Consider the following 24839-nt stretch of genomic DNA (forward strand, 5'->3'; position numbering starts at 1 on the left):
GCCCCAAGGGCCCCCCCAAATCCCTCGCCCGCCACGTCTTTGATGTTCCAATATTTATTAGAGAGGCTGCCTTACATCTCCTTGGACATGGTTACGTCTGGCCCCGTGAACTCCCGGACTCTTTGTGGGTCCCACTCTACAATGGGTGCTTCAGGGGCACCCTAGCCTTGGGGGCTGTGTGGCTCCAACCACCCCTTATACCACGCCCCAAGCCTCGCATCTGAAATAAATGTTGTTCGGTCTCTCTCTGTCTCCATGCCCTCTCTCTGGGGCCTTCAGTCAAGCTGTCCCCTTCTCTGGGGCTCACCCCCGCCCACACTGGGGCTTCTCTGCAATGCCCCCTTCTCTGGGGCTTCTCAACTGCCCCTCTCTGGGGCTGGGGTCTACGTACCCTGAATGCTGCGCCCTCACACTCCGCCGTGAGTCCCCTATGAAGCCTCCTCCAACCCCTAATAGCCTCACGCAAACCACCAGTGTAACAAACAATAACAGAAACACAAGCCCTTTGGTTATGTTCCTGGCCAATACACCACTTTGTCATGGGCGGGGTCCTACAGGAGGGCCGTGATCTCCTCAAGGCCCCGTTCCCATGCCAAGTTGGCCCAAGGGCACCCTCAAATTCTTGCCCGCCACGTCTTTGATGTTCCAATATTTATTAGGGAGGCTGCCTTACATCTCCTTGGACACGGTTACTTCTGGCCCCGTGAACTCCCAGACCCTTTGTGGGTCCCACTCTACAATGGGTGCTTCAGGGGCACCCTAGCCTTGGGGGCTATGCGTGGCTCCAACCGCCCCTTTTATACCACGTCCCAAGCCTTGCAGCTGGAATAGACGTTGTTCAGTCTCTCTCTCTCTGTCTCCACGCCCTCTCTCTGGGGCCTTCTTCAGTCACGCTGCCCTCTCTCTGGGGCTCACCACCCCCGCACTGGGGCTTCTCCGCAATGCCCCCTTCTCTGGGGCTTCTCAACTGCCCCCTGAATGCTGCGCCTTCACTAGCGCTGGGGTCCTCACACTCTGCCGTGAGTCCCCTATGAGGCCGCCTCCAACCCCTAATAGCCTCACCCAAACCACCGGTGTAACAAACAGTAACAGAAACGCAAGCCCTTTGGCTATAACTGAAACAGAAGCTGCCCGGCTATAACAACGCTTTGCCTACCGGGGTTCTCCATCCCACAGCCGTATCATGTGCTGCTCTTTCAGCAGGCTTCTCCTCTCTTCTTCAGCAGAGAGCTGCTGCTTCTTGGACTGCTCTCAGGGAACTGCCTCTGGCTTCCTGCCTGTGATTTATATAGGAGCCAGGCCCTGCCGCTTTGTCAGCTGACCTTCTGGTTGCCCTGGCAACCCACAGCTGGGCTCCTTATTCCCTGCTAGGGCTCTTTCCCAGGCAGCTTCCCCTCTTTAGGAGCAGGGCACCTTAGTGCCCTGTGACACACCTCCCCCCTTAAGATCCCGACTCACCGAGGCGGATCTTCATTCTTGTCAGAGGTTGCTGCACTCTGTGGCTCTTTTCGGCCTTTCTTCAGGCACCCGGTGACTCAAATTCAGGAGGCGGAGATTTTCAGGCGCCTCCTTCTCGCCTTTTACCCAGGGCGCACCATGTAGGATTTTTCAGGAGTTATCCCGCCACAGGTAGTCCCCCCACATTAGCCATCCCTGGTAGGATGCAATCCAGGCCTCTCTTTTCCTCCTTTACCACCCCATCAATATGAAGACAAAGTCTCCTCTCTCTTCCTGGGAGAGCTGCCTCCTACTACTTGGGGTGTCTTGTCCCTTTCCATGTGTCCCAGACCTCCTCTTCTTCGTGCCCCTTGTAACAAATCCCTCCTCTCCTTGGTTTCCTGCCAATCCATGAGCTTTCCCCAAAGCTCCCACTGCACCCTAAGTGCTCGCCAGGCATCTTCCACCCTCCAAAATTCTATTTTTCCCTGGCCAGTGGATCTTCTGCCAGGCCCTGTATATACCTTTACAAAAGCTACTCCCCCAACTCTGGCTTCAACTATTTTCTTCAGGGTCCACCATCTGACTTGCCCTGGGAGATTATTAACATAAATGCATGGCCGCCTTCCTCCCCTTTGTTCTTTCTCTAATCGAATTATCTTTGTTGTTGAGGAACCTTCTGCCTCCTTAGTTTGGCCTGCAGTCTGGGTTTGGCACGGTCTCTGCATCTCATCCTTAGGGTAGAGCTTGGGACGTACTTCTCCTCCCTGCCCTTAGTTTCCCTGGGGGTTTGGCTCCTCTGGTCCATCTCAGGCCTCTGGACCTCTCTTTTACTTAGAGGTTCTACCGCTCTCTCTCCTTTGGAACCTGCACCTTGCCTATTATATGCCCAAGCCTGGGCCATCTTTGGTCTCTGGCCTTCTTGTTTTATCTGTCCCCCACTTCTGAGTGTGAACAAGGTAGTTTAGGTCACTGTTCTTATCTCTTCTACTGACCAGCTCACTCTTTTGTACCGCTGCCACATTTCCCTTGTCTATTTCCCTCTGTTGCACCTATTTTGATATTGCCAATATCCTGGCATCATAGCAGCTGGCAAATTTCTCTAATTTTTCTCTCGGGCAGTTCATTTCTCTTGTGTATTGGTTCACCCACTGACCCCATCTCCAATCCAGGCACTCTATGACTGTGGAGGTGATCTCTTCTCTCATCCTCGTGGAGTCTACCCCTGAGAGTGCCTCTATCCTTGTATTCTCTTTCTGCTGCTCTGTTTCCCCTTCTTCTCTAGGAATTTCTAAGCCCACCATACTGGGTTGTTCCTGATTTCTCAGGACCTTTAAGAGCATGGGCCGTGCGGTCTCTATCAATCTTTCCGTACCTATTAAAACCTCTTTCAAGCCTTTAAACTCCTTAAGGTGCTCCTTGCATCCTGCCTTAGCCATGGACGCATGTTCTTCCAACTGCTTGCTTATTGTGGTCAGTCTCTCACTCTGTGTTTGAGTGGCCTGTACCAGTTGCTGCTCGATCTCTTGTCACAATGCCAACTCCCTGGCTGTGCTCTACTTTAATAAGGTCTTCAGGGACTGTATCTCTTTCCCCAGTTGGTCTTTTTCCTTTTCTACCTTTTCCCACTGAGCTCGCAGCTCTATACACTCCTCTGTTCTGGCTCTTACCTCTGTTTCAAGGGACTGCTTCTGCGCTTGCAATGCCTCGTGCATTGCTTCCACACACTCCCCCGTTTGAGCCTTTAGTCCTGCTTCTGTCTGGGTCGCTGTACTTGTCACCTCTGTCTCCATCGACTCCCCAGAATCTTGGCCTTTTGCAGCTATCTGACTGCTTGTTTCTCGTAGCGTTTTATTTTCTGCCTTCAAGGCTTGAACCTGCTGTTCTAAACCTTGCTTTTGAGGCTGTGACTGCTCTTTCTCGGTGTTCATCACTGCCTCTTTAGCTGAGCTGTCCTCTAGGAGGGTTTTAAGGGACCGTACCTGTTCTTCTAGGTGGTCTTTTTCCATCTCCATCCTTTGCAACTGGGCCTGTAACCCCTCTTTCTCTCTCGCCCCGGCCTCTAGCTCCTTTTCAAGGGACAAGTTTCGCTCGTACAGTGCCTCATACCTTGCCATGTTGACTCTTACTTTTTCCATCTCCTGGGTGACCGCCTTGCCCGTTTCTTCTGCTTGGGCATGACTTTCAAGTAGCTTTTCCCGCAGCCCCTGCGCTAGGTGTTCTGCCTGTATGCACCTCTGCTGCCAGTCTTTCAACTCATTGTGCAATTCATCTATGCGGTCCTCCTGGCTGCGGACTTCTTTCTGCAGGAAACTAACTAGGCTTTTTGATGCCTCCAACTCCTGTTGCATCTCATTTGGTTCTCCTGCCTGGGTCATATAGGTCTCAGAAGATCTTGTTCTCCATGCCTCCATCTCCCTCTGCATCTCTTGCAGTTTCTCTTCTCTCTGTCTGCTCCTTTTGGCCTCTTCTGCCATGAGCCATTCTAGTGCTTGAGTCCTCTCTGCCTCTGCTGCAATCAGGCGCCTAATTTCTTTGGAACCTCCTTCCTTTCTCCCTGCTTGTACCCGCTGTTCTAATCCAGCGGCCTTTGCCTCAGCCTGCTCCTCCGGGAAGTGGCCTCCCTCTAGCTCCCACTCCAGCCATGCAACTTTTTCTTCTAATCCACTCACCTGTAATAGCCAGGCAAAATTTTCTTGTTTCAGACTCTCCATGTCCTCTATTCCTGCCATGGTTCTACTTTCGTCCTAGACCAGACCCAACGTCTTCCCTTCTACGTCTTTTAACAGTAGTCTCTTCTTTGATCTGGGCTTGCCTTCTCAAGCCCCCAGTCTCACTGCCTTGCCTTTCTGTAAATCCGTACTAGCCCTAAGGTTCGTCTCCCCTTCTCAGGGACACGGGTTCCTTCCCTGTGCACGGCCTTATGTTCCTGGCCAATACACCACTTTGTCATGGGCGGGGTCCTACAGGAGGGCCGTGATCTCCTCAAGGCCCCGTTCCCATGCCAAGTTGGCCCAAGGGCACCCTCAAATTCTTGCCCGCCACGTCTTTGATGTTCCAATATTTATTAGGGAGGCTGCCTTACATCTCCTTGGACACGGTTACTTCTGGCCCCGTGAACTCCCAGACCCTCTGTGGGTCCCACTCTACAATGGGTGCTTCAGGGGCACCCTAGCCTTGGGGGCTATGCGTGGCTCCAACCACCCCTTATACCACGTCCCAAGCCTTGCAGCTGGAATAGACGTTGTTCAGTCTCTCTCTCTCTGTCTCCACGCCCTCTCTCTGGGGCCTTCTTCAGTCACGCTGCCCTCTCTCTGGGGCTCACCACCCCCGCACTGGGGCTTCTCCGCAATGCCCCCTTCTCTGGGGCTTCTCAACTGCCCCCTGAATGCTGCGCCTTCACTAGCGCTGGGGTCCTCACACTCTGCCGTGAGTCCCCTATGAGGCCGCCTCCAACCCCTAATAGCCTCACCCAAACCACCGGTGTAACAAACAGTAACAGAAACGCAAGCCCTTTGGCTATAACTGAAACAGAAGCTGCCCGGCTATAACAACGCTTTGCCTACTGGGGTTCTCCATCCCACAGCCGTATCATGTGCTGCTTTTTCAGCAGGCTTCTCCTCTCTTCTGCAGCAGAGAGCTGCTGCTTCTTGGGCTGCTGGTAGGGAACTGCCTCTGGCCTCCTGCCTGTGATTTTTATATAGGAGCCAGGCCCTGCCCCTTTCAGTCAGCTGACCTTCTGGTTGCCCTGGCAACCCACTGCTGGGCTCCTTACTCCCTGCTAGGGCTCTTTCCCAGGCAGTTTCCCCTCTTTAGGAGCAGGGCACCTCAGTGCCCTGTGACACCCCCTCTTGCTGCACAAGCCATTCTGGCCTGGGACAGACAGTGGCTTAGCTGAGTGCTGTGCAACCTGGGCTGGTACTTGAATCTAAGGTGAAGCTTCCACCCCACCCTGTTAACTGGCGGAGGGCCTGGAACTTTTTGGATTCGAGTAAGTACAGTACTTCATTGGCAGTGGCATGGTCTGGCAAAAGTTGATAACTTTTACATTGACATGGTGTGTAGACTGGAACAAGTTTCTCTTAAATACTTGACTTACCAGTCTTTAAAAAATGATGCTATTACTTATGCTGTATGCTTATCTACTTATATGGAAGTATGTAAATAGTATTACTGTCTCACAGGATTGCTGAAGCTTTCTTTCTGTCATATATATTTGACAGACATTGCAAATACAAAATGAATTTTTGCATTCAAAACCAAGTGCTTGATGGTTTATCTATATAGATTAATATTTTTGTTCCTGTACACTTAGTTTGCATATATAATTTATGCAGCTGTTTCACTTTAACTGTTGATACTATGGGTTTGCTGAACTGCCTGACTAATGAAAAATACAGAGAGCTATATGGAATCTCTTCTATTAGAAATGGAAAAAGGATACAGTTAGTATAGAATACATGTTTTCAGGTACTGAGAGAAACTTGAGCATATAGCACTAGCCTGCTCCAACAACACATCGATATGTTACCTAAAGTAAATTGTAGAAAGAAAAGCACTCATAACTTACCTAACAACGACAATTTTATTCTAATAATAATGAATCACACTTTTCTTTCTCTCTTTAGGAGCCACTGAAAGTGGGGAAATGGTCTGTACGATATGTCAGGAGGAGTATTCAGAAGCACCTAATGAAATGGTTATATGTGATAAATGTGGCCAAGGTAACTTTTCTTTCTTGGTTTTTGCTGTATTTAACAAGACATTTCTGCTTACTCCTTTGAAGAGGGATATTTGTTTTGGCCACATTCAGGTATAGAATAGAAAAGGCAAAAAGTCAGTGGTCTGTGCTAGACTGCTTTTTTTTTAACCTGAATTTTGTAACCTTTAAAGGTTTTCAGCTGTTGAGGTATTTGTTGTGGTAGAAGTAGCTGACTAAACCTACTCAGAAAGTGGCCATTTTAAACATTAAAACTCCTAAGAACTTTTCAAAAAGAGTATTTGGAATTTGCTAGTTACCATCTTTGCTGATCAGATTTTTTTTTTTTCTTTGATGGAAGTTTGCTTTACTTTCTGTATAGAAATATTAAATAGTTATATGACAGGAACTAAAAATAATTTTAAAAACAATGCGTAAGTTCTCTTTTAAAGAGTAAAACCTATATTTTTTAATTCAGGTTATCATCAGCTATGTCACACACCAAACATTGATTCCAGCGTGATTGATTCGGATGATAAATGGCTTTGTCGACAATGTGTTTTTGCAACAACAACTAAGGTATGGGATAGAAATAAATTTGATCTGTTTGGCTGATATATAAATTTGAATTTACTCCATTATAGAGTATGTTTACTGCTCAATGAAATATTCATATTATGAAATTTGAAAATGACTCTTTGAAGAACTCCCTTTGCTTTGACCTGGTTGGGGAAGATTTGTGAATTCAAAGTTGTGTATGTATCTTTAGGACATCTGTTTTTAAAAAGCAGTCAAGCTAGTATTGCAAGCATTACTGCAGGTGAAAATTCTTATCAAACTACTACTATAACCAGTTAGTCTTCAAGTTACAAGGTGTTTTTAATTACAAAAACATGTTGATTATTATATAAACTATAGATGTTGCATTGCAGAGGGGCGGTGCACTTAAGAAAGGACCCAATGCCAAAGCACTGCAAGTCATGAAGCAAACCTTACCATACAATGTAACAGATCTGGAATGGGATGCAGGTCATAAAACTAACCTCCAGCAGTGTTACTGCTATTGTGGAGGCCCTGGCGAGTAAGTAACCATATGGAAGTCTTTTTTCATCTTAATGTAGCTCTGTCAGCTTTTGGCCCTGATCCTGCAAATGAATATATTTGAAGTTACATAATTTGTATAGAATCAAATTATTGGAGGGTCATCTTAAATTCATCCCTGGCACAGCGGGGTGAGGGGGGGGAAGCAGCAGTGAGGGCCAGATCCCTGCCCTTTGATGCTGCTCCTCACCCCATGCCTCCTGTCTCCCCAGCTGTCTGCCATGTGCCCCTCTGCCCCTTGCCCTCCCCATGCCTGTGCTGGCTGCCATGCTGCCAGTTCCCATGCTACCTCCTCCAATGGGGCCAGTTAATGAAGAATACACCTTTGAAATGAATGCAAATGTTTTCTTTTAGGACAGACTGTGGTAAACACATTTAATGTTAACTCTTTATATTGCATCAAGTCTTTCTTTTTCTTTGTATGGTCTTCTCATGACAACCATTAACAAAATATCTGAATGCAAAGATAAGTGACTTGCCTTTTTGTTGCATTATTTCTAATCTGTATAAATACTTTTTTCAGAACCTTATTTATGAGAGTAGTTCTGTTTAAAGTTAGTTTAGTTCATATGCATTAAAAGTATGCTGAACTATGAGTTTAGATCAGGATATTTCTAAAGCAGTCTTGAGTCTATCAGTGCTCCATGACGCGGGGTCTGCTCTGGTCCTGCCCCTGGACCATGCTTAACTAACTTCTCCTCCTATCCTGTGTGGTGGGGGGTTGGTGGCAACAAAAGGGCTTTCTTTACTACTAGAATGTTGTTAGGACCACGTATTCTTTTGAACAGTAGGGTCAACAAGGAATAAATACAGGGGTACCCCGGGGTATCTGCTGGGATAGCTGCTGAATAAATATGATAGGCTTGCTGCACTCTTCTGCCATGCATGCTTACACTGTTATCATGGTGGCTAGTATATGATTTGTTACACTAATATCTAGGACAGTGGTTCTCAACCTTTTCTGTAGCAGGACCCATTTGTAAACATTGGCCAGTCCTGCCCCAGCTCCCGTGTGTGTGTGTGTGTGTGTGTGTGTGTGTGTGTGTGTGTGTGTGTGGGGGGGGGCAGGGGTGGCCCCAAGCAGCCCCTCACAGGCTGGAACTGACCGCCTGCGAGGCAAAACCCATGGTTTTCCACATTTTTTCTCCTTTAAAGGAGAATCCATTTTTAAAAGCTTGTTGATCCATTTTAAACGTTTTGTTCGCAACCCTTTCATATATTCTTACAACCCATGGGTTGAGAAATGCTGATTTAGGACACGAAAGTGTAGTGGTAGGAAAGGTCCCTGGAGAAGTTATAGAGTAATTAGCAGGAATCTGGGTTTTATGTTTCCCATGGAAAAACACGGATTTTCCCCTGTGGTTTTTTTTTATTTACTACTTATTTTTATAATTTCCCTTTAAGTAGAAAAACCCAGGAAACTTTGGTTTTTTCTTTGAAGTCTGGTAGAGTTCCAGCCGGCAGGGGCCTGCTTGAGGCTAGGGGGAATGGGAGGAGGGTGATCAGATGCAAGTGGCAGAAGCAGGGCCATGGGGCTGTGGGTTGGGAGTGAGGGACACTAGCTTGGGAGCCCCGATCCTGCAGTGGACAGACTGCATCCGCCTCTGCCCCACGCACAAGTCTGGGGTGCATGTGCTCCCATGTCCCCTGCCAGGAGTGGACAGTGGCTGGGAGCCAGCCCCTCGGCCATAGACTTACCTGTGGGGACCTGCAGGAACTGCTGTCATGCTGCCTGGCCACCATGTGTGTATTTGTACATGTACATGGCACCCCCTGCCTGATTGTCCTCCTCCCAGCCCCTTGAAGGCTGGAACTGTGCCACCCAAGAGGGTGAAACCCAAAGTTTCCTGTGGTTTTGGGTTTTTTTTTCTCCTTCTAAAGGAGAAAAATCCACATTTTTCTCCATAAAAGGATAAAATCCATGTTTTTTTTTTGTTTTTTTTTTTTCTTCTTCATGTTTTTCCATAGTGAATGGAAAACCTAGAACCCTGCTTATAAGTAATCTAGACTAGTAATATAAAATAATTATCCCAATGACCAGCATTTGTTTTGGTTTTTTTTTTAAATGTTGAGAGCTAGAGGTTTATTAACATAAAAATGTTTTACTTTAAACTGTGAATACATATCACTTTCTGTGCCATAAACCATTTACATTTTTAAAAACTAAAATTTTATATTATAGCATTTATTGTTCTCATTTCTCCCATCTGATTAAACCAGGGTATCAAATTCATTGATTTCTGCAGGCCAGATGAGGGTTGTGGGGCCAGTTTGTGCGCCAGATTGGGCCAGCAAACCAGGTGTGCGTGATTTCGCTGTAGTGCTGTGTGCACCCTGCATGCAGTGTGTGAAGCCAGTCAGAAATCCACATGCAGTACCATGGGCCATATCTTTGACACCTGGATTAAACAGACCAGATTGTTTTCTAGGTTTCTAGATGGAACTAAGATAAAAATACCTTGTTTGATGTTGTATAATATAGATACCTTGTAAAAATTTTAGATAAACTTTGACCTGCAAATCTCCCTAAACATAATGTGACCATACAGTTTTGTGGAGCATTTGCTACAATTTTTTTTTTTTTTAACACTTGGCTGTTTTTAATTTCTTTTGGTGAAGCTGGTATTTAAAGATGCTGCAGTGTTGCAAATGTAAACAGTGGTTTCATGAAGCTTGTGTGCAGTGTCTCCAAAAGCCAATGCTTTTTGGTGACAGGTAAGAAGCTTGAACTCAACTCTTTGTTATGTGTTTGTTTGAAATGTTGGGAGTTAAATATTCCATATGTATTTAATAGGAGGTTTTGTTGTAATAACAATGTACTTAACTTAAAAGTATATGGGGATATCACTTGTATAGAATATATTACAAAGTTAAGAAAAAAAAATTAGCTTTCTGGCTCTTACTGGAGCAATTGATTAAAACTGTGATTGTGATTGACTTAACTGTGAATTAGATGTGTGGACAGGCTTGCAGTACTTAGTTTCTTAAAAATTCAGAGGCTCTGCAGAGTGACCAGTAGATGACTAATTATGGTATTAGATATGTTACAACTTGATTACAACTAAGTATTTCCATGAAGCATTTAACTAATTTTATTTTATTTCATTTTGTGTTAGGTTTTATACATTCATATGCTCAGTTTGCAGTTCTGGACCAGAATACCTCAAACGTTTACCCTTGCGATGGTAAGTACAACATAAAGGAAAACGCATGTAATACCCTGCTCCAGAGGCTAACCAGGGTCTTTGACTATAGAGTTCTGCCAGTGGACAATTAAACATAGTGCACATAGCAGTCAGCATTTTAAGATGCATCAGGATAAAGTTTTGTGAGAAGTGAGTAACTTTGGCACTTCTATACAAATGCAGTTTACTCAGAAATTAATCATTTTAAAATAAAAACTCATTAAGTGTTAATTAGCTTCAGGGAAAATGCATTAATTCTGCATCATTTAAACAATATAAGATGCAAAGAAACTTTGGAACTAAAATAACATCATAACCATGATGATGGACATTGGATGAAAACAGCACAAAGAAGAGAAATCCTCCAGAAAGGTGGTTTAATTGCAGATTTATTTTCCTGGAAATTTTTTGAGAGACTTTTTAGTCAAGTGATGCCAACAGTTTTTGGGTAAGCTTTGTTCAAAGAATATAAACTAAAGAAATAACCATCAATTTCCTGATCCATTATTTTTTGAATTCTAGGGTAGATATAGCACATCTATGTCTTTACAACCTAAGTGTTATTCATAAGAAGAAATACTTTGATTCGGAACTTGAACTTATGGCATACATTAATGAAAACTGGGATCGATTGCATCCTGGTGAGGTAGGTAGATGAAATATTCTAATCTTTTGTGTTACATCAGCCGATACATTCATAAAACAACTGAGTGAGTTAGTGAACTGTGTTATCCTAGATAATTACAATGGTCCCTTCTTACTTTTAAAATTGTTATTTTAAAAAACCAAGAAACTTAGGTTGGCAATTCTTCTTTAAAGGAGAAAATCCATGTTTTTCCATGACAAATGGAAAATCTGGATCCCTGCTGATTTAGAGAAAGCATATATCAGTCTTCCATTTCTGAGCATCATAGTAAGTACAAAATTAATAGCTAAGATAGTTGACAAATACATGAGAATTTTTTTAGAAGTTTTGAACCCCTTCAAATGCATTTTGTACACTTGAACATATTTCATCTTGATTGTCTGATTTATGTAACTTGGAACCTGCTACATAGCAGTTGCTACCTTATTCTAATAAGTGAATCCTTTGGTAGATAATCCAGTCTTAGACAGCTGTGGAAATTCTTACCTGGAGAGCCTTTTAGTTGTACAGCAATTAAAAAAAAAAAAAAAAAAATGCTCATCTTGTAATCATGATTTTTAGATTATATTTAGAAGGTTTTTATAACTTTTTTCCTGAAATAATGCATTAATTTATTTATGCATTATTTATTAATTTAAGGTTCAAAAGATAAGCACAAGAGCAGAGAATGCTGTGGCTCTTACTCTTTCATATCTTTTTAATAAAGTTTTATGAAAAAAAAATGAATACTCCAGCTGGCTACATGGCTTTGGAATGCTTGCTCTGCCTGAAAAGTAGGTTTTATGTCTGATTTTGACTTTTGATTTCTTAGTATTTGGCAGAAGTGTTACAGAAGTAAATTATTTATCCTTGCCTTTCTAAATTATTTATGTAATTTACAGGGGTGTAGGTTGTAGCCGTGTTGGTCCAAGGACATAGGCAGAAAAGGTTCTTTTGGGTAAATCTGTTATCTTTTATTAGACCAACTTATGTAACTTACATCATTTAACTGTTCTACAATCTAAGCAGAATCTTGTTGAGTAGGCATTCTAACAGGGTATAAAGTGGGAGACCTTGGCTTTCTTTTTTTAAGGGCACTTCCAGTTGGTTAAGTGGCAATACATTTAGACTTCCAAAGGAAGTTGCTTGCTTCCCATTTAAAGACCAGATGTTGAGTGGTGCTCGACCTTTTTCCCCAGTGGGTTGAATGGGCAGTATCTGTCTGTCTGCTAGCCGGATCCCACTGGTAGTCCCAATCTGGCACTGGGGCCAGCACGTTGGGTGCTGTCCAGCCACTGGAGGGAATTGAGGCAGCCCAGCTGCAACTTGGCCCCAGGGGGGTGAAGAGGGGCATGGCCTGCCTCAAAACTGGCCCCTAGATGTGGGGGAAGGGAATGGTGCCCAGCCTCTGACCCAGATGCAGGGGAGGGGGTGGGACCCAGCTGCAACTGGGAGTGTGGGGCTAGGGAATTTGGAGTGGGTAGAGTCACTTTATTAATGGCTACCTCGCCCATACCACCAAATTTCCCAGGGGGGAGCCCTGCAGACTAGATGTGATGGCTTTGGAGGTTGAGCACCCTTTGTAAAGCAGGGGTTTTCAACCTTTTTTAAGGAGTGTACCCCTTCTGGTGGTGGCAGCCAGATGCAGAGTGGGGGGTGAGGAAGGCTTGCATGCAGTGGCACAGGGAGGTGGATGATGGCAGCGACTGCCACGTGCAAGCCCCTTGCGTCCAGCCGACCCAGATGGTGCCTGTGTGGCCCACAGAGAGGAGCCGCTGCCCTCCCGACCCCCCTTGGCCCTGCTCCTGGGAGGCAGTGGCACAGGGTGGTAGGTGGTGGCACTCTGTCCCCACCCTCCTGTGTGTACCCCCTAGCACCTTTCCAAGTACCCCTGGGGGTGCGTGTATCCCCAGTTGACAACCCCTGTTGTAAAGCACTTGGAGTAGGATAGCGCAGACAGTAGAGCACAATTGGAAATGAAGAGATTGTCAAGACTAGGACACCGTGTCTCTCCTTCACAAGGGGGGGAATGTTGAACAACTGTAATTTTGACAGCCTGAGTCACCCTTTTTTAAATCTTGTGCCTTTCCAAGGTCACTACTCAAGTTCTTGTTTTAGGATGCCAGCAGAGTCTGAAAGACAACACAACCTTGGTTTATATTCTCTCTCTCTAAATTCTGGTTGACGTTACATTTCACGTTCTTTGGCGATGGGCAGGCTGCAGCAAATACTGTTGTAGAAGAACAATGGAAAACCTGGGGTTCTGGTTATAATGACACAGGGTTAGGAGTAAGGCAGCTTCAGTAACAAATATTATTCTAAAGCATACTATAAATCTGAACCTATACTCTTAAAGGAACTTTCATTTAGGTCAACAAGTTTTGGTTTTTTTACTATTGAAAATTCTATAGGGTAAATCACTTCTCAATACTTTACAGCTGGCAGACACACCAAAATCTGAAAGATATGAGCATGTACTGGAGGCATTAAATGATTACAAGACTATGTAAGTTGATGGGGTTTTATTACGCGTTTAGAATGCTCTTTAAATTTCATTCTAATGTAGATTCTGCTATTCTCAGGCACCTTAGAATATTTACTCAGAGATATGATCAGTGGTGACTTCAAATGACTTTATTATTAGATAAATTAACTCTTTCAGCATTTAATGTCATATGATAATTGAGGTGGCTATGGGAGATAAATCATTAGCAAAACTGTTTTAGCTTCCATCCCTTTTTCCACTGTTGACATCATGTACTGGGGGGAGGAAGGAAAATAAAATAGAAAAAAATATGATATAAAAAGAAGGTTCTAGTTTGTCTATTTTTAAAGTTTCTATGTGTATAAAATGATTTTATAGCCTCCTTAGTCTGAATTTTAAAAAAAAACTATTTTAAAATTATCTAGGTTTATGTCTGGAAAAGAAATAAAGAAAAAGAAGCATTTGTTTGGCTTGAGAATTCGTGTTCCTCCAGTGCCACCAAATGCTGCCTTAAAGGCTGAGAAAGAACCCGAAGGAACATCTCATGAGTTCAAAATTAAGGGCAGGAAATCATCTAAACCAATACCTGATACAAGGTAAAATAAGTCAGTAGCTCAGTGACTTCAGTAATCATTGTAGTGGTGCTGAGGTTTTACAAAAATAGCTCTCGAAATGAATGTTACCATTATGATATAGCACACGTCTCCATTTCTGGTGTTAGTGTATTACTAACTGCTAAGCAGAAGAAACATACCAGTTTTGTAGATCCTGTAAATTTAATCATTTTTAATATTTTCAGTGACAATTTAAACAATTTCCTGTAGTAATGACTAGACATTTACAACATTTTTTTTTAAAGCTAACTTGACTTCTAGGCCTAAAATATAATCAACTTCATTTTTTTAAATTATGCTGCTTATTGTGCATTATTAAACCATTAACATATAGATGAGCTATTTCTTCATTTTGATTGTGGTTGATTTACATTACCCTTTTGAAGCTGTTATGCTGAAAAATAGTGAAATTTAGAAGTGTTAAGAATAGTAACTAAAACACAGGTTTTCTATGCTCAGTTCTGTTGTGCAGCTACCTGAACAATAAATGCTACTTCCTGTTTAGATTTAAAGTTGTAAACCAGACTATGGACAACCATTTACTTTTTGTGCAACACGTCATTATCTTGCAACAGCGTTTAATATATTAACAGTTTATATCAAAGTTGAATTTTCTGCATGAGAGTTCAAACAGTTTAATGTACACTCTTACACCAACTCCTGTTAGTTTTGTGTTACTGGAAAAAATCTTAAGTATAATCCATTTCCTTAACAATGTTGATTTGCACTACAAGCAAGATCTGTAACTTTTTGTTTAATAAAATTTGTATTTTACTAGGGTAACAATTTAGAATAACTTGTTTAGAGAAACTTTATAAACATGTTGATTGTATACGGAGCATCTCCTTCTCAGACAGACACCTCCAGTTATGTAAACAAAATGTTGTGTTTCTTCTAGGGAAGTAACTAATGGTATAGAAAGGAAGGGGAAGAAAAAATCAGTAGGTCGTCCCCCTGGTCCCTATACAAGAAAAATGATTCCCAAAACTCCAGAGCCATCTTCTTTGGTAAGTTTTTGGAATCATATTTTCCCTGTAGTGCAGTACAGCACTTCTGAGCAGAAATGTGATCACTATGATTTAACTGTTTGTTGTTGTTTTATTTTGTTTTTTCAAAAATTGATCACCTGTCTTTTGAAAGTGTCTGTAATGACTTTTTTTTTTTTTTTTTTTTTTTTTTCCCCCTCCCTTCTCTTAGGAAAAGGAACCAGTTCCAGTGGTAGAGACTCCAGTCCTGGATTTGCCCCCCTCTGTTGGGTAAATGAAAATAACCTCAAGCCAATTCTAAGATATTTAATTTATCCTTTTCTTATGAAATACCAGATTTTTTTAAGTTAGATTGCTTTCATTACATGGCAGTCCTATTATCTTGAATCTCAGGAGAGCTGATGGAACTGCACATTCATCTAATACCTCAGATGTGGAATCCACAGGTGCTGCCAGTACAAAAGAAACTACCTCATCTAGCATTTCACGACATTATAGGTAATTATGGGAGTAGTATGTATCATTTTAAAATATCTAATATAACTTACCCATGGTAAGTGTTGATTTCCTTCATGCTGTTTTTTTTTCTTAAAAAAAAAAAAAAAAAGAGGTAGGGGAAAGCATTTGAAAAACTTTGCCTTTTAAGGCAAAGCAGCATTTATCAGGAATCCTGTAGAGCTCTAGTTAGACTTGCTGAAATATTGTATTTGTTCTTTTTGTTATCTATTCTTCCTGTTGTTACTAAATACTGCTTAATGGTTACATACAAGCTGGACTTGATCTATTTATAGGAAAAGTAACTTAGCAGTATGACCATTTCTCCACATTAGACTTCTGTTAACTTTTTGAAAGCACTTATTTTAACAATTCTTATTTGCTTAAGAAAAAATACCCAGTTTACATGAAACTGATATCAAATGCAGTGTATTTTGGACCATCTTTAATTAGTGTAGATCATTTCAATATTGATGAGATTATTATTTAATTAGGTACAGCCTACTTTTCTGAATGTTATGTAAATATTTATTTGGAAAGGTCCTCCCCATACATATTCATATTTATTTCATATTTAAGAGTCCTAACAATTCTTTATCCGTTGAGATGGTCCCTTACAAATCATGTTCTAGTTTTCTAATTCCAAATGCATCTCATTTTCCTCTTTCCAGTATAAAGCTGCCAAACACTTTTATGAATGATTTCCATGTGAATTCTGAGAATCTAATGCTGATTCTTAAATCACAGTACATTAAATAAGATCTTTTGAAAATTAATACTTGTGGAATAAATCAGCATTTAGGTTTTTGCTTTTTCTTAAGTTTGTTTGAAATGTTTCAAATATTTAAATATGTTTAGCCTTGGAATTTTAATTTTTTGAGGAACTTACCAAATACATAACATCTTACTACATGCCATTCTAACATATGCAAGATATAAACATGCATTTAACAAGGACTTATGTCCCTGACACCTGCAGTTGTGGTTAGTGCTTCTGTAATCTTTTTTTTTGTCTTGCCATTGGTACAACTACAGTCTCTCTGAACTTTGCATATGGAAATTGCTTGGGGTCATGTGGGGGAGATAAAGGCTGTTAGTGATCAGAAATGTAAAATTGTATTCACATACACTAACAATATAAAAGACCTTTTAAAAGATTATTTTGCAGGGGGAGGGAGAGGGATTTGGGGAAAAAAAATAATTTCCAAACAGTTTGCCTATGGAAACTATGTGCCATACGTTTTGTTTGGTTATATACAGTTTTTTAACTAATATCAGGCTCCAGATACACACTGCAAGCTGTGACTGTAAATTATGACCCCATCAATGCTGCCATGTTAGCAACCCTGAAACAGATTAGTTGCCCTCATTTCTATGGATTCGAATAATAGTCCCAGCAGTGGTTGTTAGTAACTTTGAAAATGTGGAGAACCTAGTTGGTTTGGGGCTGCTAATACTATACTACTGGTAACACTGTGTACTTAAAAAGCATTGATTGTTTACATTAAGTTTGGCTAAGTAAACTGCCCTGCCCAGTTATTTTTTTGAGGAGGGCAATATAAGTGCATAACTGTTACATGCAAAGCCTTTTTCAATCCTAAGACTATGCACTTAAATGGAGTATACTGTAGTGTAGGTTGTAACAGAGGGTTTGTCTCCCTACAAATTTCACCTTTTTAGAATGTGAATTTAAACTGCTAAAATGAAACTGGTGCAGTTCCCTTTGGAGGATCATAATTCTTTGTTTGAATGGTGATTTTTAAGAATGAGCTTAAGCTAAACAAAAATAAATCATTCTTAAGTAGGAGCCTACATGAGTTTGTATCATCAGTTTAACTGAAGTTAATTTTTAAAGTAATTTAATTCAACTGGTGTAATTTCTTGTGTAGATAATGCTTTGAACTATGAGTTTCTTTGTACGTAAAGCACCATGTGCACCCTTGATACTATACTAATAATAAATAAGATACCAGTAAGTTATCACTAATGAGAATGGTACAAGCATTGCTGAAGTAAAAAGTAATATTCTACAAGGTAATATTAGTGTCTTTTATATTATTGTCTAGCTTATCTGACTCCAGAAAAAGGACTCGTACGGGAAGAACTTGGCCTGCTGCAATACCACATTTGAGGAGAAGAGGTCGCTTTCCAAGAAAAGCACTCCAGACTCAGAATTCAGAAATTGTAAAAGATGATGAAGGCAAAGAAGATTATCCATATGATGAACTCAATACAGAGATTCTTAATAATTTAGCAGATCAGGAATTACAGCTCAATCATCTGAAGAACTCAATTACTAGTTATTTTGGTGCAGCAGGTAGAATAGCTTGTGGTGAAAAATATCGTGTTTTGGCTCGTCGGGTGACACTTGATGGAAAGGTGCAGTATCTTGTGGAGTGGGAAGGAGCAACTGCATCCTGACTGTAGGACCGAACATTATGTTCACTGCACTGTCATCTGTAGGTACAGTTTTTAACCCGGAGCCCTGCAGGAGATGTGTCTTTTAATGTGTTTCTAAAAAAAAACAAAAAAAACAAAAAAAACCAACAAACCAATTTAGCCTTAACATGTACTTCTTAACATTACAACTATTGTAATAAAGACGTATCTTTTTAAAATCAGATCTGATACTTAAATTTTTTAATCTGAGCATTGTTAGATTGTTTTAGGTTGGAATATTTTGGGTTACAATTACTTAAAAATGTGCATGTTTAAAAAAAAAAAAAAAAAAAAAAGACATTTTCTAGAGAACATTCCATGGACACAGTTTTGTGATTAGGAAAAATATTATGTAGATAGCACAAATCTTTGGAGAAACTTGGTTTGTTTTCTTACCCAAATGTTTGCAGAAATGTATTTCTATTTCAATATCCTCTAGATTTCCTAAAGTGCAGTGTATATAATGCCTACTGAAGACTGTAAAATAATACTGAAGTTTTCTTTCAAGCAAAGTGTAAGAGAAAAAGAGGAAAAAAAAAAAAAAAAAAGAAAAAATATATTGTGCCTGTAAATTGCTCTGTGACTAGACTTTGTTGTCGTCTTAATATATTCTTTGTGTGTGCGCGTGCTTGTGCGTGCGCGCGCGTGTGTGTGCATATACACATATGCACACACGTTGTGTGTGTGTGTGTGTGTGTGTGTGATTGTGACCTATGCAATACAAATTATGGGATCGGGCAGCTTTTGGAGTATAAATCCCATAATTTTTTTTTATCAGGAATAGTTGCAGTATTTACAGCAGCATTTCTTCTCAGGCTTTATTGGGTGCTGTTGCTTGCTATGTACTAAGGAAAAGTGTCAAATCAATGCAGTGTGTTCTGACAATGGATGCAGTCACTGATAACTCCATATACTCCTGAAAATGTACTTGTTTCCTTAATCAACTGCTCAAAACCATAAAGCAGGATTTGAATATTTTGAACATAAACTCTACTAGAAGTATTTTAAAGATTTTTGTGGCCCATTGATTGTAAATTGTGTCCCAGTTATTTAATAATAAAAAAAAAAAGTTGACGGGAATCTCATAAAAAAAAATCCTACAATATCTATGGTGATTGTTAGTCATGTTTGGATAAATGTAGTATGAACAAAGTATATTGTTGCACAGGGTCAACAAACAGTATGTTGCCACTTTAAGTAACATTACTGCTTTTATTACAACATTACCTCTTTTGTTTTTAAAAATGTACCGTTTTAAATTGATAAGTTAGTTTATCTTATTTGTAAAAAACAAAACAAAACAAAACAAAACAAAAAAAAACAAAAAACCCACATAGTTTATTGCCAGTATTAGATGTATTTCTTGTCTGTTATTTTGAGGGGTTTTAGCCAAAGAGTTAATAGAAGAATAGTTTTATTTTGGTGGTTATTTACCTTACTGCTTGAAGCTTCTTTCCTTACATACTTGGAACTTGCCACCAAAATAAAATTATGTTATGTTTATTAATTATATAGTGGTTTAAAATGTACTGCCTGAGTTGCTACTTATTTATTCTATTACTTGATTATTTGACTCTTTTTTTAATATTGCGTGTTTTGAACATCTTCAAAAGATGATTTTTCTGTCACCTTATAGCCAAAGGAAGCAGTGAACTTTGTTGCCCTGTGCTTGGTTTGTAGTTGGCCAGGTAATAAATGAGCTTTACAAAAGTGCTAATTAAAAATTGCCACTTCTATTTAACTTCTCTAATTTTTTTCTCACACCCTCAGCTATTAATTTAATGTTGCCTTGCCTGTAGCTGCAATATTTTGATAACATAAGTTCATGTTCATTTGAATGTTCATATCTTGGGGTAATGCAAAATGTAAAGCCTTTGTAACCTTACTCACACCACCTGTTCTGTCGTGTTTTGTTTTACCCAAATCCTTTAATTTAATTCTAACTGAACACCAGCAGTATTTTCAGTAATGCTTCCTTTTTGAAGATAAATATTGGAATGTACTTGGGAGTTGTGGGGGAGAACATTTGTCAAACTAAACTGTCCATAGACTTTAACTATTGTGAATGTCTGTTTCATTTTACGGTGGTTGACATGGCTCTGATGTTCAGTTTGTATTTTTGGAATTGCTTTTCTTAGAATTAAAAGAGAACGACATTAAATGTGTGTATTTTTAAGAGAGAAGAATGAGTTTTGCTTCTGTATTCACATGAAATACACACTAGTTCTTTATACTGTCTTCCCTTGCACTCTAGCCAGTTTGATTCTTGCCTTGCACATAAACCTAGATGTACTTACTAGATTCCTGAAAGTCTTTCTAATACCTTCAGCAAATGTTTTGGTTTTGAGAACATGAACTGGAAACTTGATCTATGAATCCTTTGCTGCCTTTGTATGCAGTTCCTAAGTATACTTAGTCATGGACTGTCAGGGGGATAAAGATCACTATTTATAACAATTAGATTTTAGTGCGACTTTGTCATTGTCAGTGTATAATTTCTTATGCACGTTCACTGAGTTTGCAACCTTTTCCTTGCATGACTAATTAATACTTGATGAACAAAGTCTTTGCTCAGGATTATGTCTTTATTATTTGTAGTACAGTAATATCTAGAAACCAGGGTGAGTTGTGTTAGACATTGTATGAACATGTAACAGAGGCAGTCCCTTCTCTTACATCAGAAGGATAAAGTACTATGGGAGCCAAAAGAAACAAATTATTGGTCAGCCTGGAAAAATTGCTCACAGCAAACCAGTTGTTTAACTTTTGCGTTTTTAGAGGCATCAGAATAGAAACATTTCAAGGAAGGATTTGAAGGAGAGAAGTAGCTTTGGGGGAAGTAGCTTACGCATGAGTAAATCTTTGTGCGCATTGTGGGCTTCATGAGAGAGAGCACGAGGGACTTGGAAAATTTTAAAAAATTGGCAATCTTACTTTGCTTCGTGTCACATCTTGATGCTATGTAAGGCGATATGACAGAAATAAACAGTAAAGAAATTTGACAGTGAAGAAAGGTAGCTCATGGTGAAGAAGGTGGAGCCAAAAGTGGATGGATGCATAGGGAAGGCTGATGTAGTAAGAGCAACAGCATAGAAAAGTCATCTTCTCCATAGCCTTTTTGAATAAACAAATATAGGCAGAGGTAAAATTTTGCAAGACTGCAAGAGAGAGGACACAAAATGACAGACACCTCAACTAGGGAATTTAACTTTGTGCTTGGCTAGCAAAGTCTAGATCGTCCAAATGCTATGTAGAATGAAGCAGTCTGCTTGAGTAACAGGAAGGATGCGTCTACAGTGAGATTGAGAAACGCATAATATGAAAAATTCAAGAGCTCAGTTTTGGCTATGTTGAGTTCAAACAGATGGCTGTACTTTCAGGAGAGAATTTAGGCTCAGATTTTGGTTTCAAGAATGAGAGGTCAATAGTGGGGAGAGATTTGTGAGGTGATATGTACAGAATACCTGACTTTTTTTTTTTTTTTCTCTTTTGCAAATGAGATCATCTAAGAATTGGAGAAGCAGGACTGACCCCAAAGAATTCCCTTCTGTTTGTAAAAGAATTGGAGGGAGAATGAGATGTTTTCTGAACAAAATTTAGTTGATAGAGCAGTGAGGGGCAAAAATAAAATGGAGAGAAGTCACGGATAGTGAGGGTAAGCAACACTTTTTCAGAAAGAGCTTTGCCCCTGTCGCAGGCAGCTGACAGGTCAAGGATGAGGATGGGAAACCGATCTTAGGCCAGGAAGAGGTTATTGCACATTTGGCAATTGTTGCAACGGAGTGGAAGGAACAAAAGTTAGATTGGAGAGCACTGGTTGGATGGAACTGGAAGACGGAAGTTCCAGGTAACTAGATATTTGGAAATAACCATTACCCCTTCTTCCATTTATGAAGCGATCAAACTGTTTGTATTTTGAAGGGGAGGAAACTGAAGAGTCAGAAGTTGAGGAGAAGGGACAAGGTGGGGATGCTGGAATGGGTGGATTAGGGGAGGGGAGTAGATAAATCTTAATTTAATGGTGTAGGAAAGGAAGGGAGTTGGGAAATCTACAGCTTAGGGGCTTTTTTATTTAGAAAGTGATGCTTTGTAGAGAGAGACATAGTTTTGAAGTGGGGAGGGGGAATCGGAAGGCAAATAGCAAAACCACACTGTGTATTGAGCATCATGCTCATGCTGACAGATTTATGAGACTTGCATTTAAGTTTTTCTGAGATAAACACCAGGGAAATTGGCTTCTGTAATGATGTGTATAGACTTTCAGTTTTGGGGGAAGGTTTTGCTCACGTGTTAAACTAAAAATGGCATCTGGGAAATGTATGATTAGTATTGCCATAGTTTTTAATTAGAATGTAAATTTCTGTATCTAATTTTAGGATGTCAGTTGTACTTGCATAAGGCTTAACTTAATGCTGACTTTCAGCAAACTTGCCAAGAAATGCACAGTGTACACAGCTTCTGCAGTACATGCACACCTGATTTATCTGCTGTATGTTTCCACATATGACATGACCCAGATTCCCCCATGCTATTTCTACTATTTCCTTCATTTTAGCTGTTCTCTCATTTAACTCCATACCACCTGTATAGTTGAGCTTGCTTTTGTTTCACCCTCTCCAAAGTATAGATTCTGATCCTCCACCCTCCTGTTTTTCTCTCTGCAGCTGGATTCCAGATGGTATACTGTCAAAACGTTTCTCTTCTGCAGTTTTTGAGCAGCAGCTGTTTAAGCCATCAGTTAGATCAGGAATCCATGCCTGATTCGGTTAGTACATGGGCCTGACTTCCTTTTTTCTCATCCTGTTTTCTGAACGTTGACTGTTTTAACTAAGTGACTAGCTGCCATTTTCACACACCGTGAAGGAGGCTATTTTTTAAGGCTCTTAATAGGAGTGATGTAAAAAGAAGACAGGATTAAAAAATGTTCATGGCACTGACTTCTGCTACCAGCTCATCCCATACAGCTAGGATAGTCAATATTTTCTTGGTAGATGATCCCAAATTAACCTTAAAAAAAGCAAATTAAATTAACCAAATGGTGCAAAGCATTTTGTGGTGGACAGTTGCCTGTGCCCCGGCAGATTTATATTCCCTACTTATTGACACTTTCAGACAAGCTTAATAGCTTATTTTTGAACCAAAAAGATTTGCATGTACTTTGCATCCTAAATGCAAAGTTTGGATTGAAATCTAGATGCACAGACTGACTGAGCTATCTTTCATTTTTACAACCGTCATTACTGAGCAACTCCATGCGTTTTGAATACTCCAGTTACACATAATTGGTGTTTGACTTGAAGAATGGCAGTGAATGGAGAGGATCAAAGAATCTCTTATTTTTAGTACATATGACACCTGATGCAGACTAAAAATTGAAGAAAGGGACATGACAGTTAGTTATGCTGATTTCTTAGAGCTTTATTAATTGCCCTAGGCAGCCTAGGATTCAAGGGCTGTGTTATCAGGGCATCCCCATTATATAGCCTGCTGTGAGGAGTTCCATGGCTTCTGGTGATCATAGTTCCACCAAAAGGACTAATCCAGCCAGGGTTTCCAACTTCTCCATTATGAAGGTATAAGCAAATGAAATATGTAGACCGTTTAACTTTTTCTTCAGCTTTTCCCTTCCACAGGCAACTACAATATTTCTGCTTCTCGTTTTGAAATCAAATTCCTGCCAAATGGAAATTTGGTCATATGATTATCTCTGTTTTGGAAATGCCAGCTGGCTTTTGACTTATTTTATTATTACTTATGGTGGCAAGCAATTTGATAACACATTTTAGTCTTATCTTTAAGTAAATTCATTCTTAACCCCTTCTTAACCTGAAATAAGGCTGACCTAGAGAGAAATCTGTCGTAAGAGCTAATCTGTAATTTGTTAATGCTGTATTGACCTGTTTACATGATATATTTAATTGAGCATATATTGATTTAATAGGCTATTGAGAGAAGAAGGAAGGAATGGCTGATTTTTCTTAGCATGCATTCCAGAGTTAAGAGACAAAAATGCAGCTTATTTTTTATTTTAGCTTATCACAAATTTAAAAGAACTCTGGCAGGTTTGAAAAGGGAATGTTTTCAAGACAGAATATAGACTCAGATACAGGTTGTATTGTAGTTTCAGAAGATACTACTTAGTGTACGGTCAGAGGTTGGCAAGATTGGCATGCATACAGACTTTTAAAATCCTCTCCAAAACCTTTTGTTCCAACTCCTAACATCAGGGTATCATTTAAGTAAGCTGTCTGATCACTGCCTACAGGCTCCTGAGGGATAAAACAATAGGTACTCAGTGAAATGTCCTTTCTAAATAAGAATTTTGCTTTGGGACAAGTAAAGGCACACCATTTATCTCCGTTAACTGTTACCTATGCACTGGGAGAGGAGCAGAGGAAGTATGGCAGTATGCTTACAGTATCTTGGTTATGTTTAAATTAAAATATTGGGATAATTTCCATTTTGCAGGTAACTTTAATTAAAAATTAGTTTATTCATCTTAATTCTCTCAGTTTACTTCTAATTAGCAGGTCAAACAATATCAATATCATATAGGACCTTAATGGTTAGTATCTATAGATCATTAATTTTTAAGCACTTCAGAAAAGGGAACTATCCTTTTCATAACAGTAACTGTGGTTAACTGGCTTCCTGTCTTGCCTACTCTGCATTACATATTGCTCTGAAGGGCTAAATAAATTCTGATTTCACTGCATGTGCTAAAGAAGCTGAAGAAACTGCCTTTTTATTTTTATTTTTTCTACCTTGGGGCC

The 24839-nt window shown here is 40.3% G+C and overlaps 2 protein-coding genes across 6 annotated transcripts in view; both read left to right on the forward strand.

The window, feature by feature from the left end:
• The window catches only part of MTF2 (metal response element binding transcription factor 2), a 26443-nt gene extending 7274 nt beyond the window's left edge, over positions 1–19169 (forward strand). The window contains exons 4-17 of one of the 5 annotated variants that reach the window (XM_025201895.1): positions 6066–6161; positions 6615–6715; positions 7069–7217; positions 7642–7703; positions 9453–9537; positions 9857–9952; positions 10354–10422; positions 10945–11068; positions 13486–13553; positions 13958–14128; positions 15045–15153; positions 15344–15402; positions 15505–15630; positions 17694–19169. In XM_025201895.1, coding sequence (XP_025057680.1) covers positions 6066–6161; positions 6615–6715; positions 7069–7217; positions 7642–7703; positions 9453–9537; positions 9857–9952; positions 10354–10422; positions 10945–11068; positions 13486–13553; positions 13958–14128; positions 15045–15153; positions 15344–15402; positions 15505–15630; positions 17694–18048 — 1670 coding nt within the window. In that variant the 3' untranslated portion in view covers positions 18049–19169. The remainder of the gene's footprint in view (positions 1–6065; positions 6162–6614; positions 6716–7068; positions 7218–7641; positions 7704–9452; positions 9538–9856; positions 9953–10353; positions 10423–10944; positions 11069–13485; positions 13554–13957; positions 14129–15044; positions 15154–15343; positions 15403–15504; positions 15631–17693) is intronic. The other 4 variants (XM_025201897.1, XM_025201896.1, XM_025201898.1 and 1 more) reach the window with 4 other exon arrangements.
• Positions 19170–20385: 1216 nt separating this feature from the next.
• The window catches only part of CCDC18 (coiled-coil domain containing 18), an 80946-nt gene continuing 76492 nt past the window's right edge, over positions 20386–24839 (forward strand). Inside the window, exon 1 of the mRNA XM_025201894.1 lies at positions 20386–22831. The gene's annotated coding sequence lies outside the window, so the exon portion shown is untranslated. The remainder of the gene's footprint in view (positions 22832–24839) is intronic.

The sequence above is a fragment of the Alligator sinensis genome, unplaced genomic scaffold (assembly GCF_000455745.1).
Source record: "Alligator sinensis unplaced genomic scaffold, ASM45574v1 scaffold199_1, whole genome shotgun sequence".
Classification (NCBI taxonomy): domain Eukaryota; kingdom Metazoa; phylum Chordata; order Crocodylia; family Alligatoridae; genus Alligator; species Alligator sinensis.